General features: G+C 33.8%; 1 protein-coding gene across 1 annotated transcript in view; it reads right to left on the bottom strand.

Moving 5' to 3' along the window:
- The window catches only part of ZC2HC1A (zinc finger C2HC-type containing 1A), a 49434-nt gene that overhangs the window by 13571 nt on the left and 15161 nt on the right, over nt 1-20702 (bottom strand). The window contains exons 4-7 of the mRNA XM_077774254.1: nt 16244-16385; nt 14287-14435; nt 7159-7258; nt 6420-6519 (exon numbers count right to left, since the gene is read on the bottom strand). Coding sequence (XP_077630380.1) covers nt 6420-6519; nt 7159-7258; nt 14287-14435; nt 16244-16385 — 491 coding nt within the window. The remainder of the gene's footprint in view (nt 1-6419; nt 6520-7158; nt 7259-14286; nt 14436-16243; nt 16386-20702) is intronic.

Genomic DNA, 20702 nt, shown 5'->3' with positions numbered 1-20702 from the left:
AATTTGATAACGTTACACTATGTTATCAAGGTATAAGCAAACAAAAACAAACTTTATAAATTCTAATAATATAATCAAGATTATATACACATCATACATGAAAATTTATATATAATGTATGTACTTTTTAAGGTAAATATAGTTTTTGTATAAATATATTTATATGTAAATTTTATATATTTGAATATATTTTTACATATAAAATCTTGATTACATATATTTTTTTGGCCACGCAATAAAACACTGGGAGCACCTGGGTGGCTCAGTTGGTTAAGCATCCGACTCTTGATTTTGGCTCAGGTCATGATTTCACGGTTCGTGAATTCAAGCCCAGTGTTGGTTCTGTGCTGACAACATTTGAGTCTTTGGGAGTTTCTCTCTTTCTCAATATAAAAAATTAAAACCTTAAAAAAAATCAACAGTGGAGTTATTGTATAAACTTAAAAATTATTCGTTTATGAAAGAAGACCTTTCAAATAGTTAAATCTTTCCGTACACTAACCCAGATCATAAGATATAACAGCTGATTTCTCATGTACCATCTGCGTATTTATTTTACAGAGCATGAACACTTCTCTCTTCACACATCCCTCCATCCCGTTTCTCAACCTCCAACAGAACTAAAGAGAAGTCAAAGCAGCAACAAGATGAAGGGATATTTGGAAAGAAATTAAAATCTTTGCACAAGTAGTAACATGTTTTCAAAAGGAATTTAAAGGCTTCACCCCAATAGATTGCTCTTTAGTTGAAGTTTCTTCTCTTTATCCTTCTTGGTCATGCAAATCATCAGTAACTGACTTAAGGAAGCAAATAAAATGAGTTTAGGAACCAGGAAGTGGGTGTCTAATGTTTTGTTCTGACCTCAGGGGCATTAGGTATTTCAAGCTATTAAAAAATTCACCTTTAATGATGTTAACATTGAATTTATACATCTGGGGTTACTTAGAGAATAAATTTGGGGAAATTAAAACAAATAATCTATTAAGTATTTTTAGACTATTTGCAAAGTTTGAGCAATATAATTTCAATCTGATAGTAATCCATATGGAACTATCAATATCAGTGTTTTTATAGTACTTCTATCATTTTTCTTTTAAGGGTTCCAACTGGTAATGTCAATTATATACTCAAGGGCTCAAAGAAATTAAGACAGAAAGAAACAAATCCACTCAGTAGCAGAAATAGTCTTGCTATTGCTAAGGAAAACAGTAGACCGCATTTTGAAGTCAACTAAGCATACTCACATCACATACATCTGGTGCAGACTAAGCATCTGATACACATAACATGATTTCAATTCCATATGAAATTCAAGGATATGCCCTTAAATTGGCACCTAGATTTGGTCAGAGTCAACATGAAACTATATTTTTAATCTCTCACTGTTCTTTCAATTCAAGCACAGACATGTGTTGGATTAATAAAAGTTAAAAAAAAATCCTTTGGTTCCATGGACCTCTAATCTATAATCAAAGTTTCCAAATTCTCCACATGACAAAAAAAAAAAAAAAAAAGTTCTATCTTTGGGAATAAATCTTAAGATCCTATCTTCAAATTATAAATGTCCAATTCCTATGATAATTTACTTATTCAAAAACAGAGAATGGCAAGCTTTTCCTATGAAGGGCCAGACAGTAAGTATTTTAGGTCTTATTGGCTATGCTATCTTTGTCACATATACCCATCTGCACTGCTGTAGCATGAAAGCTGCCTCAGACAATACAATACATAATACATGGTGTGGCCATGTTCCAATAACACAGTTGTAGGGCAGGATTTGGCTCTCAGGCCATAGTTCAAGAAGACTACCTGTTCTAACATATAAAAATTCCATATATCAGAGGATGCCAGTATTTTAAGATTTTGAAATCTAAATGAAAAGTAGATTTCAGTGATGATTTTTACTATATATTTCAGTGAAAGCTTTATCATATATTAACGGGTTATGATGGATATCACTACATTGCTTATAATCCCAAACAAATATGTTACTTTTTGTCAAACTAATATTACACTTCTACAGAAAATAAATTGTAATTTTGAACAGGACTTTTTTTTTTTTTTAAATGTTTATTTCTAGGAGAGAGAGAGAGAGAGACAGCGTGAGCAGGGGAGGGTCAGAGAGAGAGGGAGTCACAGACTGAAACAGGCTCCAGGCTCTGAGCTGGAGCTCTCTCTCAGCACAGAGCCCGATGCAGGGCTCGAACCCACGAACCGTGAGATCATGACCTAAGCGAAAGTCGGACGCTTAACCAACTAAGCCACCCAGGTGCCCCTTGAACAGGACTTTTTAATTAAAAATTACTAACTGTAGTTGCATATAACTGCCACAATATAAGTAGGGTACCTAAAAAGGAATAATACTTTGGCAAGCTTTCAAAATATTCATAGCTGAGTATGAATTCACATTTTAAGAAATATTTGGCAATGATATCAACCTATTGAAATAGGTTTTAATTTGAAATAAACCCTGACCTTGGGAAGGTCCTTGTTTATTGTTGATATCATGAGAGTGAATTACCCAAGAAACATGTAAACCACTCAGTCTTTTAAGACTACAGCAAGCAGAGTAGGTATAATAAAAAAGTGACATCTGAAAGAATATTGGAAAAAAAATTACCAGTTTGCATTTTATGTCTTTGCAGACCACAAAAGTTATGATGTTCTGAGGCACTCAAAGTTTTGAAGTGTGTTATACTTCTATTTTTGATCCTAAACTCATCAAATCCTATACATATGGCAAAGTTAGCTTCCCTAAACCAATAGCCTCAATCATTGTTGTCCATATAAGAAGCCAAACTCTGCAATTCTAGTTTTTAAGGCATGTTTGATTAATAATAAATGACAGAAGTTCATAAAAATTTAAACAGGGTTCTACACAAAATCAGTTCATACATATAAAAAGTATGGCTTTTGAGAAAGGCCTATTTCCACTTCTACAAAAATGTACTTAAAAATCAGTTATCAGTTTCTTACTTTTATCAATACAATTAAAGTACAAGAAACCAAATTCAGTTTATTAAGAAATGCTCCTTATATGCATTCTGTTGCTCTAGTTTCACTTCATCTATAATAGCCTATCTCCAAAGTAAATGTCTGTTTTTCACAGAAACTGAACAGAAGTAAATCGTTGATATTTGATTTTTTTAAAATTCATTTCTGAGGGGCACCTGGGTGGCTTAGTCGGTTAAGCATCCGACTTTCGCTTAGGTCATGATCTCGCGGTTCGTGGGTTCGAGCCCCGCATCGGGCTCTGTGCTGACTGCCAGCTCAGAGCCTGGAGCCTATTTCAGAGTCTGTGACTCCCTCTCTCTCTGACCCTCCACTGCTCACGCTGTCTCTCTCTCTCTCCTAGAAATAAAAAAAAAAAATAAAAAAATTAAAATTCACTTCTGAGAGAGAGACAGCATGAGCAGGGAAGAGTTNCCGTGAGATCATGACCTGAGCCGAAGTTGGACACTTAACTGACTGAGCCAACCAGGCGCCCCTAATTCATCGTTTTAAAAAAATGTATAGTTTATTGTCAAATTGGTTTCCATATAATACCCAGTGCTCATCCCAACTAGTGCCCTCCTCCATGCTCATCACCCATTTTCCCTTCTCCCCAACCCCCCATCAACCCTTTGTCTCCCTTCTTCTCCTTAACTATTTTCCCCCCTTCACTTCCCTTATGGTCCTCTGTTAAGTTTCTCTTGTTCCACATATGAGTGAATACATATGGTATCTGTCTTTCTCTGCCTATTTCACTTAGCATAATACCATTGAGGGTATTTTTTGCTTTAAAAGAAATCTGATAAAATTGGCTGACCCACAAGTTATCTAGAAGTTAATTACCAAATATGAGAATTTTTCATGATAAATTTTTCTGCAGTAAACACTAAATATTACACATCACTGTTATGCACAACTAAAGCTGCTTGCAATCAAGATTATATACACAAGGCTTATTTAAACAACCCCAAGCTACTGAAATGACTGTTTCATTAACCTCAGAAAGTGTTCAATTTCTTGAGCATTACAGCTAACCAGAGGTCTTAATTCTACCGTTACTCAATCTTGAATCTTTGTCAATGGAAATAATGACTGCTATACAAACTTCAAGTAATTACCCCAATAGTATCAGAACTATGATCTATAATGTGCCAATAGGTTAACAAATGAGAGATTTAATTTATTTCATTTTTTTTGTTTTGATTTACTATGGGTCTATATGCCAGGCATTATACTACATTTTATAGTTACATTTGTAAGCAAGGCAGATACATGGAGCTTTGGCCTATTAGAGAGCTTACAATCTAGCAAAGGAAAAATACAAATCAATATAATTAATGAATAAGAATACACTTAATAATTCCAAAAAATAAAAACACTGAACTCTGCCACTACACAAATAGCCATGAATGGTTCTACTTAACATAGTAATGTTCCAGTTAATATGGTAATATACTGGCCACAAGCAAACACCAAAGCTCTTGGCAGAAGTTGGAAACATTCTTCTAAGATGTAAGGACTATATATAAAATGAACAACTGAGATTTACACAGTTATGTTTGACAGTGAGACATACCATGTGAGACAATCCGAAATTTTAAATCTTTATGGCATTGTAAGCACTGCATAATTTATAAAATTACTTTGCTCAAAGTCTTGGCTTGTTAGTAAAAACGCATTTTCTCCTAGGGATTATATAAATGTTGATCAGATTTTCTTAGATCAGTTGAGTGAGACAGAGGAGGTATGCATAAAGTCATATGGCTATTTAGTGGCAAAGCAGAATCTAGAAGCTTGATCTTCTAATCCAAAGTCAGTGCCCCTTTTCATTACACCAGCCAGCTTAACATGCCCTTAAGAATACAGGGTAGGGTGTCAGGACAACTCAATATTGCCAACTGATAAAATTACCTGTAGTGAGGAAAGGCACTAAAAAATATCAGCTTTTAATTCATAGACAACTGTAAATAAAACTATAACACAACATGAAAGGCATTCCTGTGATATTGTAAAGAGGCTTTGTGAAAGTTAAAACATATATATATATATTCCTGTCTACACTTTAATTAAAAAGTATGAGTGAACTCAATAGAGAAACTAAAAAAACTATAATAAATCATTTTTTACAACCAAAAGATGAGAACTTTCTACTTTTTAAATAGCTGTTCTACTGATAACCTGTCTCTTTCTTAAGGATAGCCTGTGTCTTCTTTCTGGAAGCACAACAAAAAGAAAAAAATACATTTAACTAATCAGATCTTGTTAGCTGACTTTTTTCTTTTTCTATAATGATACTTACATTAACTTATTTTAGATTTTGTGCTTTATATGTAGTCCAAATTAGGGGGGAAAAGACAGTTATTTTTACTTTATAGATAACCCTATATATGTTTCCTACATTAAAACAAAGGTGATAACCCATATCTGAAAATATGTGTGTTATATTTCCTAAATCAACTTCACGTGTCTGTATAGACATAAGCTCTCATTCTAATGATTACATGGTAACCTTGATTTTCTGATTTATCCAAATGGAAGGAGAAACAAGTTTCTACTGAGATAGGAGGATTTTTAACATCTCTGGTGTTACCAACAAAATTTTCCCACATTAAAATAACTGAGGAGAGCTTAATTATGCTACTTTCTTAAAGCCCATGTATATAAAACTGTAGAAAGATAAAACGTATTTTAAAAGTATTAAATAAATAGAAAATAATCATCCACTGTTAATATTTCAGCATATTTTGTCTACATACATTTTTATAGCTTCTATCACAGTATACATGGAGCTTATGTCCTATATTCTTCTCCTGTAACAGTAGAATCATCTCCTTAAAATTTATATACATTTTATGGTTGCATAATATGCCTATTTTTTGTAATTTTCTATTCAAACAAAGCTAGAAATTTAGGTGGTTTGATTTCATTTTTACCAGACTCCAACTGGTATCCTGCTTTCACTTCTTAATAGCTGTGTGGCTTCGAGCACATTACTTTGCTTCTCTGATCCCCTCATCCTACGGTGGAGTGGTTTTAATAAAAATATGTGAAAAACATCTAGCACAGTGCCTGATACATAATTTTTAATAAAAATTGGTTATTACAAAAATATTCTGTATTTCTAATGATTTCTTTAGACTAGATTCCCAGAAGTAAAATTATTCAACTGAAAATATCAATGTGTTTTTGGGCTCTTGATATAGTCCACTAGAATTTTTTCCAAAATGGATATTTTAGACACTGAACAGTAGTGTATGTGTCCCTGACCAGCAATATGTTAAAAGACAAATGAAATTTAGAAAGAAAACCAAGGCTAATAAAAAAACCAATTACCTAAACAAAATAAAACGTTAGCATTATTTATATACATATATATGTGTACACACACACACACACACCACTAATCAATTAAATTCAAACAGACTTACCCTACATGAGGAGCTGCTATCCCTTTATGGGATGGAGATAAGGTCTGAAGTTTGTTTCCCAAAGAGCTGCTAACTGAGGGCACTTTACCTGAAGGCACACCTTATAATAAAAAAGGTACTAATTTTAACAACAGACTGAAAAAGAAAAATCACATGAAACGGGTAATCTGACAAGCAAAACGATGCTTTAGTGGTGATAAATCTTTGTGGCAATACATCAAAACAAGTTATCAACTAAAAAATGTTTTTTTCAAATGAAATTTCAGAGAACATAGAGCATCCTTCATTTACAATGTCCACATTTCTTTATTACAATTTACATATAAAGGTATACTACAGTTAATCAATATCTTCATTAAACCATTAAACACGTGTTTATTAAGATAATTGTCAAGTTTAGAGCAGTATATATAGAAATGAGGGAAAAATACTGTGGTTAAAGAATCAAGAAAAGAACTTGGTTAACAACTCTGACAGGTTATATACCAGTAAAAATATTAAGGCCAGATATTTAAGGTAGAAAAAAAAGGTACTACAAAATATCCTAAGTAGAAGTTTTTGAAAGTTACTTTATTTTTACCCAGAAAGAATTACTTATCCTCCACATCTCTTCCAAATTATAAACCTATTTTAATAATCCAGAACACAACACTCTCTTCAATTCCATCTCTACCAAAACAAAACAAAAAACAAAACAACAAAAAAACCCACAATCAAATTATTTTATTGAGCTCATTACCTATAACAGTTTTGCTAGTGCCACTTGGCTGTGGTAATCGTGAAGATCCTGGTGATACAGTTCCAGGAGAACTTGACTTCTTAAGTGCAGGCGGCTTATACTAAAATAATGAAAATAAAATATTTTATCAACATCATTTTTTGATTATAGACTGTAAACGAGCATTTCAAAAGTTCCTATACCCTTAAATGAGCAAATTTTTATTAGCTACTGAATTCCCCAAATTGAGAATATATAGATTATAATACATCATCTCAGAGAGAGGTTTCCCCAAATACTAAACTAAAAGTTTGGCTCAGATGTTCCACTGCTGAAATAAACTAAGAGCAGCTCTGCTCTGCTCAGTTAACAGGGGGGGAAAAATGGCCAAATGGAAAAAATTTCTTCGCTGTTAAGATTTTAAAAGCCAAGCAAGTATTAATAGAAAAACTTGGAAACATCCAATGATGCTCACTTCATAGTGCAGCTTTAAAGGTCAAAATTGTTACATGTTCCTGGGCATGGTTTTAGATTTCATATACAAAATTCAGCCATATTTCCTACTGATAATAACTTGTAAGACTGCAAATAAGTTTGGATAAGTTTTTTTTTTTTGATGTTTTTTATTTATTTCTAGGAGAGAGAGAGAGAGAGAGGGAGAGAAAGAGAGAAAGAGACAGCGTGAGCAGGGGAGGGTCAGAGAGAGAGGGAGTCACAGACTGAAACAGGCTCCAGGCTCTGAGCTGGCAGTCAGCACAGAGCCCGACACGGGGCTCGAACCCACGAACCGCGAGATCATGACCTAAGCGAAAGTCGGACGCTTAACCGACTAAGCCAGCCAGGTGCCACTGGATAAGTTTTAACAATAGTTGCTTTATGGATTTCCTGATTGTAAAGAGAAAGAGCTAATTTGGCTTCACTAAGCTCACCAGACATTAGATGAATAGAACATGGACTGAGAAAAGATAGGGTATTTATTTTTTTCTCCACTCTCTAGAGAGATATTTTATTTTACTGTCTCTTACCTGAGCCAAATTTTGCTGTTATTGAATATTAAAGCATCTTATTGACCACCTGCTCCAATATAATGAAATGAACTTGCCCAAAGTAACACCCCAACTTAATCATAGAACAGGAATTAATAAGACTCATGGCACTTCAGTTCTAGCTCTATGCTTCAACTATAAAGTGGTTACTATACTTGAGATTTAGCCCAATGCATATTTAGACCGCTTAGGACTTCACACAAAAAACTAGTTTTAAACCTAATTTTCAAAAATCAAAAAGAAAAATCAAATGATATTTTATAACAATCAGTATAAAAATTAAGAAGTACTGCTACTAAAAACTGCTGGCTAAACATAAATTTTAAAGTCAAACATTACACCCTTCAAAATTTAGTATGTGATGTTTTAAGGAAAATAAATCTTGATAAAAGGAGGTTTCTCTTTCCTCCCCCCTGCCAAACACACACACACACACACACACACACACACACACACACACACACACACAGACACACATTTGGCACTACTATGCAAGAGACTAAAATTTTTTAAGTACTTGACACCTGAAAAACCTTTAATAACTGTCTCTCAAATGAACAAATGACTAGGACCCTTTGGAGTTAAGTCATATAAAGATACTTTTTCTCTCAAAACCTAAGAGGTGTTTCCGGTTTTTAAAAGGGCATCTGATTAATATCAGTCTCTCCCACTAAAATACCAGTGAAGGCATTAGGAAAGATTTTAAAGCTAACAACAACATGGAAAACAAGCCCTAACAAAGACCTGTTAAAATGTGAGGCATGTCTACTAAAAATAGGCTCAATAAAATTGCATTAAGAAACAGGATTGGTGAGCCACTCATATTCTGTGAGCTACCAAAAAAAGAACAAAACAATTAGCATAGACAAAGGGAGTTGGTACAGCATATTACATACAGAGAAGTCACATCTTTAGACTGGACACTGGTGGGAAGAGCCCTGGTACCATTACATACTGAGGACTAACTATTTTTATGTACATATTAAAAATTAATGGTTTACAACTAGAAAAAAATATTTATTTCAAAAGGTGCTTTGTTTTTCCTCCCTCTCTATATTAAGCCTCCTACTGTTTCACCCAATTTTTTTGTCAAGGTTTTGTCTGAGATATCCAGAATCTAGCCTAATCTTATCTATCTCCTATAACATTTCCTATTACTTTTGACTGAAACTAGTCAAGTTAGTTTCTTTACTGAAGCCTCATACTATTCTGAATGCCATGTTTAAAATGTATTGACCTGCCTCTCAGTAACTTGCTGTTCCTCTGACCTAGGTAATCTGACTTCTTCCTTACTGAACTGTATTTCCTCTATTCTATGGCTGGGTGAAATTCCACCAGTATAATAAAAGTTTTCAGGATGACTCTAGCTATCAATCATTTTATATAAATCCATTTCAGTCATCAGAAAAACAAAAAAAACAAAACCACTTTATTTTTATGCAGTTATATTTAATACATATTTCTCTCCATTAAATATGCACTTGTAATTTTATTATTTTGTGTTTTTTTACATAGATCACAAATATAATAAATTTCTTTAGTGAAATATTTATGTTTATTTATAAAGACTTTTTCTTGAAATTGGAAAGAGCTTAAAAAACAGAAGGCATACATTTTTGATAAAATAGAAGGCACTATTTGGATTGACCTTTCAACTAAAAAGTGAAAATGCTCTGGAAAGTATAAAAAAATCACTTTATAAGCACAGGATGACAGATAAAAAGAAAAAAAAAAACTGCTGGCCAACACCTTTTTAGATTATAACAAGTCTGGCCATCATATGGATTTGCTGTATAAATCTGCATTACAAGGTGGTCAGGCAAACTAAAGCCAATAATTTAAAGTGCCTTTCAGAGTGGCAGTAGTCTTAGATATATGTAAGAAACAAATAAAAAGGCTCTTCACATGAACATCTGTCATGAATAATTTTTAAGGGCAATAAGCACCAAATGATCAATAATAATTATGTACATAATTGAAGCCATAAATGAAAAAACAAGAACATATCTATAAATATCACATGATATCACAATAATTAGATACATAATATAAAACAAAAAAAGATTTCTAAGAAACTGGAAACCATCTACAAGTAGTTCTCGAAAACTGGTAACCGTGTATTCTGGATGTAACTGCAGGAAAGGAACAGGAGCAGGGAAGGGAAAGGGGCAGCAATGAGAGAAAAGGAAAAAGGAAAGAGAAAAGCTTGACCCATTTTTATTTGGCAAAAATAGTCAACAAAAATGGACCTATATGGAAACAGGTGCATTAAATTTAGCAGTTAAAAAGACCTTCAAAACAGTTACTTACAAATACGTTCAAGAAGTAAAGGAATATATATACAAGAACGAAAGGAAAATAAGGTAATAGTGAATGAGTACACAGAGAATCTCAACAGAGAATTGAAGCCAAAATACAGGCATTCTTTCAGAAAAGTGAAACCAAAAATTCCTTGCTAGCACTTGTGCACTCTTGGAAGGCTCAAGAAGCTTCTTCAGGTTGAAAGAAAATGACATAATATGGCAACTGAGATTACAAGAAGAAATCTGAAAATGATAATATATGAGTAAGTAGTATGTAAGTTAAACACATATGTATGTGAGGAGGTGGCGGTGGCAGAAGGAAAACAAAATATATGCGTGAGTCAACAATTATTTGTGTATATATGTATATAAATGACTTTATTTTCTTTTCCTAATTTCTTTAAAAGACAGATGACTTTTAGAAGTGTAAGTATAACACTGTAATACAGCACATATCAGAAATATCGATAGGCTTATAAGGTTATAGAGTTACATATATATAACAATAACACTAAGACTGGTGAGAAGTATATGAAAATATCCATAGATATAGATAAGTTAAAAATGTATTTTGTTATTCTTAGAGTAACCATTTAAAAATATGAAGATTTATAGCTTAAAAGCCAATAGGGAAAATAAAATGTCTTTTACTAAGACAAAAGAGGCAAGGAAGAAGTACCAGAAGAATAAAAAAAAAAAGCGGGGGCTAGGGGGGCACCTGGGTGGCTCTGTAGGTTAAGCATCCAACTCTTGGTTTTGGCTCAGGTCATGATCTCACAGTTTGTGGGTTCAAGCCTTGCACCAGGCTTTGAACTGAGCCTGCTTGGGATTCTCTCTCTCTCTCCCTCTCTCTTTCTGTCCTCCCTTGCTGGCACTCTCTGTCTCTCTGTCTCTCTAAATAAATAAATAAATAAACAAACAAACTTTAAAAAATATTTTTAAAAAGACAAAAATAGAAAACAAACAGCAACATGGCTGACTTCACCACAAACATATCAATAAATATATTGACTGTAAACGCCTAAATACTTCAACCAACAGTTTGAAGCTGTCAGGATTCAAAATATTTGAAGCAAAAACCGGTAAATTAATGATACTGAAAAACTCACAATCATAGTTGAAAGACTGTTGAAACATTCACCAAAGAGACCACATGCTAGGCAATAAAACAAATCTCAATAAGATAAAAATCTTACCACATATGTTCTCAGACGATAAGAGAATTAACTCAAAAAAACTCCAAAAAACAGCAATAAACATCTAGAGGAACACCAAAGATCTGGAAGTAAATGACTCACATTGGATAAACTATGAGTCAAAGAAGAAACTACAGGTATAGGCATTATTGCATTGAATGCTCTTGATAACTGTTACAAGGTATATATTATCCCCATTTTATAGATGCAAATGTGGAGGAAACCAATCTACCCAAATTGGGGTAGATTTTACAGCATGTAGGGAACTAAGCTGATTGGGAGGGATGGAAGGTTTAGATTATGGAGGGTGGGGAAGATCAGGCATAGTGCCTGATCAGGCACCTGGGTGGCTCAGTAAGTTAAGCATCTTGCAGTTCATGAGTTCCAACCCTGTATTGGGCTCTGTGCAGAGAAGCCTGCTTCGGATTCTGTGTCTCTTTCTCTCTCTCTGCCCCTCATCTGCTCACGCTCTCTCTCTCAAAAATAAACATTATTAAATAAATACATAAATAAGTAAGTTGAATGCCACCGCAGAATTTGCTAAAATTCCTAATGAAGAAGAAAGATGGAAATTTAACTGGGAAAGCTTCTTGTTTTTACCTATTAGAAATTGATCTTCATTGTATTTTATTCATTATTTTGATCAGAGCACAGTCAAAAAGTGAGCTGGCTGTAATTAGGCCAGATTATAGTTACTAAATATGATAAGAATTCATTTTAGGCATCTTTAGGGAAAGTATTCTATTTAGTTTACTAATGAGGACCAGGTACCTGATAAAGTGTCTGGTTCAGAGAGGGAACTCAATAAATATTTCTTGAATGAATAAAGATGAGAAAATATGGGGTTACATTGAAATGACTATTTAGGACTGGGCATAGAATCAGAATTGATACAGTTTAATGTGGGAACTATCAGCTACCTGGATTTTACACTTATAATCATTTGGCTCCAGGTTGTTGGAACACATTCAGTCTATTCTATTTCTATTTCTTTTTCTGATTGTTATGATTAAAGAAAAAAATCATATTAATAATCTTAAGTATTTTAAGTAAAAGATAAATGTTGTTAAGACATATGTTCTGGAAATTCTTCAAAATGAATTTTCTTGGCTGTTTTTTCCCCACATGATGATAATAATAATGAAATGTTCTATTTTTAATAATATTAACAGAACTTCAATATGTATCTTCTCAAGAAGACTCCCCATTGTAATGGCATCTTTTAATCCAATAGTTTATTCCTAAGTAACAAACAAAATGAATTTCATGATTATTTACTGTCTGCTAAATTTACAGTACTAGCAGGGAGAGGAGAGAAGTGAAAATAAAAGATCTGTTTTCTAGGCTGTGAATCATAACTGCATAGGAAGAATTGTGAGGGTAACAGATGGAAGGAGAAATTTGAAATGGAAAAGAAGGACAAGAAAATAGACTGATATTTTGCATACATGTTAGAGTAAAGCTACCTATGTAGACATATAAAGAAGACAAATGTGATATTTTGAAAACAAATAATTTTCAGAAGTTATAGTACATTCTGAGAGAAATCTTGTTATTTATTTTTCCTTAAGCAGGTTCTACTCCCAGAGCAGAGCCCAACATGGGGCTTGACCTCCTGAACCTAAGACCAAGACTCGTGCCAACATCAAGAGTCGAATGCCCAACCAACTGAGCCACCCAGGCTCCAAAGAGCAATCTTGTAGAAAGATTTAAATAAATATAGAAAAGTAGTTTATATATTTAAATAAAGGCAGCATTTGGATAGGGTGTAAAGAGGGTTATTGATATTTTTATGATTATTAATAGCTGATGTGCTTTCCACTTTCTTGTCAGTGATACTGAGAAAAGTAAACAAAATGATTCAAAATTAGTTAATAGGCTTTTCAGTTCCAAACCAAATGTTGATGTTTTATGCATGAAGATATAGTAATAAATACATAAACTGTAAATGAAAGCTTTGTGAAAAATGAAATTTGCTTAAAAGTATGACATTATCAAAGTTTCTTTGTCACAATATGCTTAATGAAAAACAACAGTCCTGTAACATTTCATGTAACAAAATCTTTCCATGGTTTATGGCTCTAGAATTGCTTTCACATACTCCATTTCATTTGCTTCTCACAAAAATCACATAGATTACCTCACAGATGAAGAAAAAAAGGCTCTTCTACATGAAATGTTACTTGCCTGAAAGTTCTGAAGTAGCAGTAGGTCTTGACCCCAGGACTTAACTCTCCCATGTGTATGGTCACATATAACAAGGAAACATTCGGTACTTACATGATTAAAATGTGGATTTTTACTGCCATTTTCTCACTCCTAACCTCTCTTGTTTCACCTAGTATGCTTCACCTACTTTTTAACTAGTTTTCTTACCTTTTCTTTAAACCTTTATCAACCTATGTATTTTCAAATCTGTATAAGCTCAAGTTCATTTAATATTAATAATTTTAATTACTTATCAATTAAACATTCAAATTTTTTACTAAGTCCCCGAACAGTAGCAGGTGAGAAAACTATAGTCAAATGTTCTGTAAAGCATATGCAAAAAATTATAAAACTGAGTCATTTTCTCATTGATTTGTAAATAATTGAGCATTTCACCTGTGTCCGAGAAGTCGCCTTTCCTTTGGTATCAGTAGAAAATTTGCCTTTATTACTAATACGTGCTGCCTGTTCTTTACAGAAATTAATATGTCTATCAGCGGCATTTTCATTAAATCTCCTCTGGCAATATGGGCACTGAATATAATCTAAAACAGAAAAAAGAAACAAATAACATAATTCTTAAAGTGAAACAAAAAGAACTATAAGTTTTTGTGGAGAGTAATTCAAGATGTGTAACAAAAGCAAACTGATAAGCAAAACTTGTCATTTCCTTATAACCACCCAACCTGACCATTAAACTTGGTAAAGACATTTAAGAAAAAAGTCTGCTAGTATATGGTAAATTCTGATTTCCTCCCAGCTTAGAATCTTATTTGAGGGGAACAAAACCTAAAACATAAATCCTTAGTACAAAAGAATGAATAAGTAGAGGAAAAAATACTTTGCCTTTATAATATATCTTATATTTTCACCATATATACATATTTTTATACTGGAGACTAAGTTAAGCAGTAATAACACATTACACTAAAAATAAATTTTAAAATTTGGGCTCATCTGTTAAAATTTTTCATTTTAGTTAGAGTAAAATTGTTGGGGCACCTGGGTGGCTCAGTTGGTTGAGTGTCCAACTCTTGAACTCTTGATTTTAGATCAGGTCATGATCCCAAGGTCGTGAGATAGAGCCCCATATCAGGCTCTATGCTAAGCATGAAGCCTGCCTGAGATTCTCTCTCCCTCTCTCTCTCCATCTCTCTGACCCTCCCTCTGCCCTTCTTCCTTGATAGAACTCTCACTTAAAAAAAAAATGATAATAGTAGAGTAAAACTATCAAGAAATAGTTTCATTGACTTTACACAGTTTTCTCTTAGAAGTCCCAACAGATGAAAGAGATAAAAATATACCTCATTACAATATGATCTGGCCCTTTATAGAAATAGTTAACCTCTCCACTACAACAAAAGGTTAAAAATGATCGTATCTAGGTTTTCTAAAGGACTTCTTTTTTAAAAAAATCTTAATACTGAAGTATAACTGACATACAATGTTACATTGGTTTCAGGTGTACAATCAACAGTGATTCCACAATTCTATACATTACTCAATTGACACCACAGTAAGTGTAGTTATCATCTGTCACTATAATTATAATTACAGCATTATGATTCTTTTCCCTATGCTGTACCTTTCATCCCCCTGACTTACTTTATAAGACTTTTCTTTACTGAGAAATAAATCTCAATAAGAATACTAACACAATTTAACGCAGCTAACTTGTTATACAAAAATAACTACCTCTTCAGAGTACTCTAACAGCCAATGTCAAAGTGTCAATTGTGTTATTTCAAATCCTTCAGTATCTCAATATCTTATAGAAGTTGCCAGCACCTTACCTTACTTTTGGTAATAACAGATAAGCAACTTTTATCTACCTAATGAAGAAAATATAGTAATATGTGAATTTAAGGCACAATTTAGGTAAATAAATTTTTATGGTGGTTTCCCTATATGAAAATGTACCATTTTGAAACAATAGTACTTTTTTTTTTTTCCTTCCCAGATAAGAAGACACTAAAGATATCAGGCAACAAAACAATGTGAATCTTACCAGATGACTACATTTCAATTGATAGTGAGCATCTTCAAATACTTCCTGGTATATCAACATTTGAAAGTTACTATAATAATGTTTCAAATGATATTATAATGCTTTATGTTTAAATAAGAGTATTGAAATAAAGAAAATAATGAATTTCTATGTTCAATACTGATGTGTCTTTATAAGCCTAAATGTCTGGAAAAATCAGCATTATTTTACAGTTAAACTTTTAAAGCTTATGCCTCATCAAGTTCTATAATTATAAATTAACTTTAATAAGAACTTAAAATTTATAAAAATTCGATTAGAATTTTCTTTCCATATGAACATTTCTGTCAACAAAATTCCACATACCAGGATCATAAGAAGGTGGAGGAGGAGGAGGAAGTTTTCCACCCTCTTTAAGTGCCTGATCAAGGCCTTTAGCTGCTCTTATGGTGGCAATGAATTCTTCGTGTTTTCTTCTCCAATTAGATGGTTTCTTTGGTGGTTCAGGCTATACACAAAGAAAAACCCATTTCAGAGTATTTATTTTATGAATTGAGGGGTGCCTGGATGGCTCAGTCGGTTAAGCATCCAAATTTTGATTTCGACTCAGGTCATGATCTCATGGTTGTGAGACTGAGCCCTGCATTGGGCTAGGCACTAAGCCAGTTTGGGATTCTCTCTCCCCATCTCTCTGTTCCTCCCCAACTTGCACTCACACACACACACACACACACACACACACACACTCTCTCTCTCTCTCTCTGAGTAGATAAACATTAAAAAAATAAAAATAAAAATTAATTGAAATAAAACTTGAGGAAATGCTATATTATTTTAAATGTTCTCTTCTTAGGAGTCCTTAAGTGATTTTCTCCCCAAATTTATAATTTCAAAAAGAAACTTTACGTAATTGTATTATATGCAATTTTTAAAATACAATTGTAATTATTATAAACAGTGTTATAAACATTGCTAAATTCTGTAGGTGTTATATCCATTTAAGCTTCACTAACAGTGTACTTTCCCTGTTTTCCCACACTTTCTCCAACAGAGTATGTTATTAAACTTTTTTTTTTTTTTTAAACTCACTGGAGAGGTGAAAAATAATTCTGTCCGGTTAACTGGCTTTTCTCTTATAAAGAATGAGTAGAAATCTTTTTGAATCATAAAGAACCATTTGCGCTGCCTTTTTTTTTTTTTTGGTCATCTATTTATATGCCTGGTCAAATTACCTGTTGGGTTACTGGTCTTATTTTCTAACATTTCTAGTTAACTCTTTATAGGAGACTAACTGCACCCCTCCCCTACAATATGGGTATTTTATGAGCTTGTCTAAGGCTCTTCTTATATTAGTAATTATTTTTAAAATATAGATTATTTCTTTTATGAGCTCCAGATATACAGTCACTATTAGCGAGACCCAACCTCACATCAAGGTAAATGGGATTTTCCCATGTTTCCCCCCCTAAATTTTCATGGTTTTATTTTAAAATTTTAAATCTTTTATTCATTTGGAATTTATCATGAAGTATGGTGTGATGTATGGATTCAACTTTATTTGTTGGTTTTAACATGGCTATGCAGCTATCAGTCTCCGCATCCTTTACTGACTTTTCTCACCGTCGGTGAGATAAATTTAAATATTTTAATTTCTGATAGGCTAACCCTACTTTATGCTGCTTCTTTTTCAATCTTTTCTGATTCTACTTTTTTCCATATGAACTTTAGAATCCACTTATCTAACTTTTTAAAATTATATCTTAACTGGAAAATTAAACATTACATTTATAAACAACAACGTAAGGAACTTAATATCTTTATTTTGTTGAACCTGCCTATCCAAAAACATGAGATAATATTTCCATTTAAAGAAGTATTTGTGTCTTTCAGTTTTTTAAAGTATAATTTGTGGAAGTCTCATACTTTATAAGGCATAATGTACACCTTATACCTTATACCCATATAAATCCTAAATATTTTCTATTTTGTGTTATTTTTTATAGAGTCTTTTCTTCTTTTTTATGTTTCAAGGGGTTTACTGAAATATGGAACCTAGTAATTTCTGTATGTTAGCATTATATCATTATTTCACTGGCTTCTCTTACTGTATATAATAATTTATCAGTTCATTTTCTGGAGTTTTCCAGACATATCCTCTCCTATTAATGCTACTTTTACTTTCTTTTTTCTAATCCTTATGCATCTAATATCTGTGTCAGTTATAGCAATTACTATATTGGTTAGAGTTTAATCTTATTCCTGTCTTTAAATGCTAACTCTAAGTGTCTTTCTACTATGCATCGTGCTGCCACCTGTGCTACAATAGGTTTATTTTGTCATTTTACTGAAATACCCAACTATCCCTATTATGTCTTTATTTTTTTAAGTCAAGAATATACACTAAATCAGCAAAATCCAAAAGATGGTTCTTTAAAAACATTAATAAGGCAAGACTAGTAAGGGAAGAAAACACAAATACCAAGGAATGGAAAATAGTACACAACAGAGTTCTTATAAACATGAAGAAAAATGAAGATATATGCTATAATGGACCTTAGGCTAATAAGCTTGACAACATTAAGTGGATAGTATCCTTGACAAACACCATAAAAGAAATACCAGAAGAAACAGAAAATCACAACAGTCTTATATTACATTAATTTTTTTAATGAATCTATTATTTAAAAACCTCTAGACAACTCCTGGCCCAGATGCCTTACTGTTGAATTCTTACAGATATTTAAGAAAGAAATAGCACCAAGGCACCTAGGTGGCTCAGTCAGTTGAGTGGCTGGCTCTTGATTTCAGCTCACGTCATGATCTCACAGTACATAAGATGGAGCCTTGCATCGGGCTCTGTGCTGACAGCAGGGAGCCTGCTTAAGATTCTCTCTCTCCCTCTCTCTCTCTCTCTACACCTTCCCCACTCATGCTGTCTCTCTGTGTCTCTCAAAATAAATAAATAAAATTAAAAATAATTAAAATGAAAAAAGAAAAAGAAATAGCATCAATACTCTAAAACTCTTTCAAACAATTAAAAAAAAAAGAACTTTCCAACTAGTTTACAAAAGCAACAAAAATTTGATAAAAAGAAAATTACAAACTTACCTCTTTTATGAAGATACATGCAAAATCTTAACTAAATACAAACAAATTTGGAATACTGGAGATGAGTGATTCTTTAAAGTTTCTTATTTAATGGTGAAAGGTCTGATCACAACATTCATCTGCTCCATGAGTATAACTCATCTACTGGTAAGTTTTGGTGCTCCTCTGTACCTTTTTTTCTGATAGTACCCTTGAGTGTTTTTATTATTCATCATTGAATTAATTAGGTTTTCCTGATATAGCTATTTACAAGAGGTTCTGCAGAGAAGGAGAGGTCCACAGTCCCCTTTCAGGCTACACAGACCAATAGCTCTCTTCTCTTTTGCACCAGATACAGATGCAAATAAGGCCTCTCCATGATTACAAGACACACTTCTCATGCGTCTCTAAAACAACCTGGGTCCAGGAAGGCTACTGCTGCCAGCCATGCTTCCGTCAATAACCACACTTACCACTTCAAAAAAAAAAAAAGGACCTAGGTCTTTAGAGTGGGCCCCTTACCTTCAGAATGGGTATTCTTTTCATTAGTGCTTTTGGAGATCTTCTGCCATTGGGCCTCTTCAACTCTCTGTGCCTTTTCTCCCTACTTTCTCCTTTCTGGCTTTTGTTGAATTTAAGCCAGGCTCATTCCAGTTCCTGGCTCTCCAGGGTCCTGTACTCAACCCAGTTCCTACTTTGGCTGTAGTAAACAAGGGATATATACTTCCTGACTAGACTCCTCTCATTTACGGAATCACACTTAAGGTGAGATACCCTTCACCTTTGAGGTGTCAGGTTCCCACTCTGGGCCATGGGTCCCTCAACAACTTCCTACGCTTCCTCTGTGGGTAGGTTCTCCTGGAACTCAGTTGCTTTGGGCAGCCCTTACAAATATTTTGTAGCCTGTGGATTAGGTCTATCTTTAGTTTTTCCCAAAATGAAGCTTACATCTGCTTTACTCCACTCTGCTTATGACTTTTTAGGATTTCCTTGATAAAGATGAAGATAGAGGACTACACTATGATGTTAATACACATATACAGATTTTCAAGGGGGAGGAGTTAAGATGGCAAAGCAGCATAGACACCCTGAGTTTGTCTTGTCCCTGAAACTCAGCTAAATCAGCACCAAACCATTTTGAACACCTAGGAAATTGATGAGGATTAACACAACAATCTGCATAATTTGAGCCACAGAACTCAGCAGGTACGTGGTGCAAAGAGGTAAACTGAGAGAGAGAAAAGCTGTGGGGGGTAAAGAGCTGTTTTTTGCAAAGAGAACAGAGAAAGAGAAGGGGGAGAGTGCAGTGCATCAGGATCCTGCAAGAAAAGCATTCCCCTGAAAGCAGCTGGAGAGAAAGAGAGAAAACACTTGCAGGAGACTGAACAAGAAATCTGTTCTCCATAACCACTGACGGGAAGAAAGGAGAGGGTTTCAATACCACCAGGGTTCTATCAACAGTGGAGTGCAGACTCTGAAGTTCTGGGACTCAGTGCCCTGCAGAGCTTGGGAGGAAGTAGGGCGAATCCCTAGGAGCAGGTACTGGGGTCTGAGGGATCTATGTGCCACTCATGGAGAAGCAGTTCCCCTGCATGGAGTGCATTTGGCAGAGGCCATATGGCCTTCCCACAGGCAAAGGTCCCAGCGGACCCTGGCGAGTAGCCATGTTTGCTGATATTGGGACAAAGACACCAGAGTGCGGTGAAACCTGGAACTGGCCGTGCATTGTGATTTGCTA

This window comes from Crocuta crocuta, unplaced genomic scaffold (assembly GCF_008692635.1).
Source record: "Crocuta crocuta isolate KB4526 unplaced genomic scaffold, BGI_CrCroc_1.0 scaffold81, whole genome shotgun sequence".
In the NCBI taxonomy this organism is placed as follows: Eukaryota; Metazoa; Chordata; class Mammalia; order Carnivora; family Hyaenidae; genus Crocuta; species Crocuta crocuta.
This window is presented reverse-complemented; position numbering and strand designations above follow the sequence as displayed.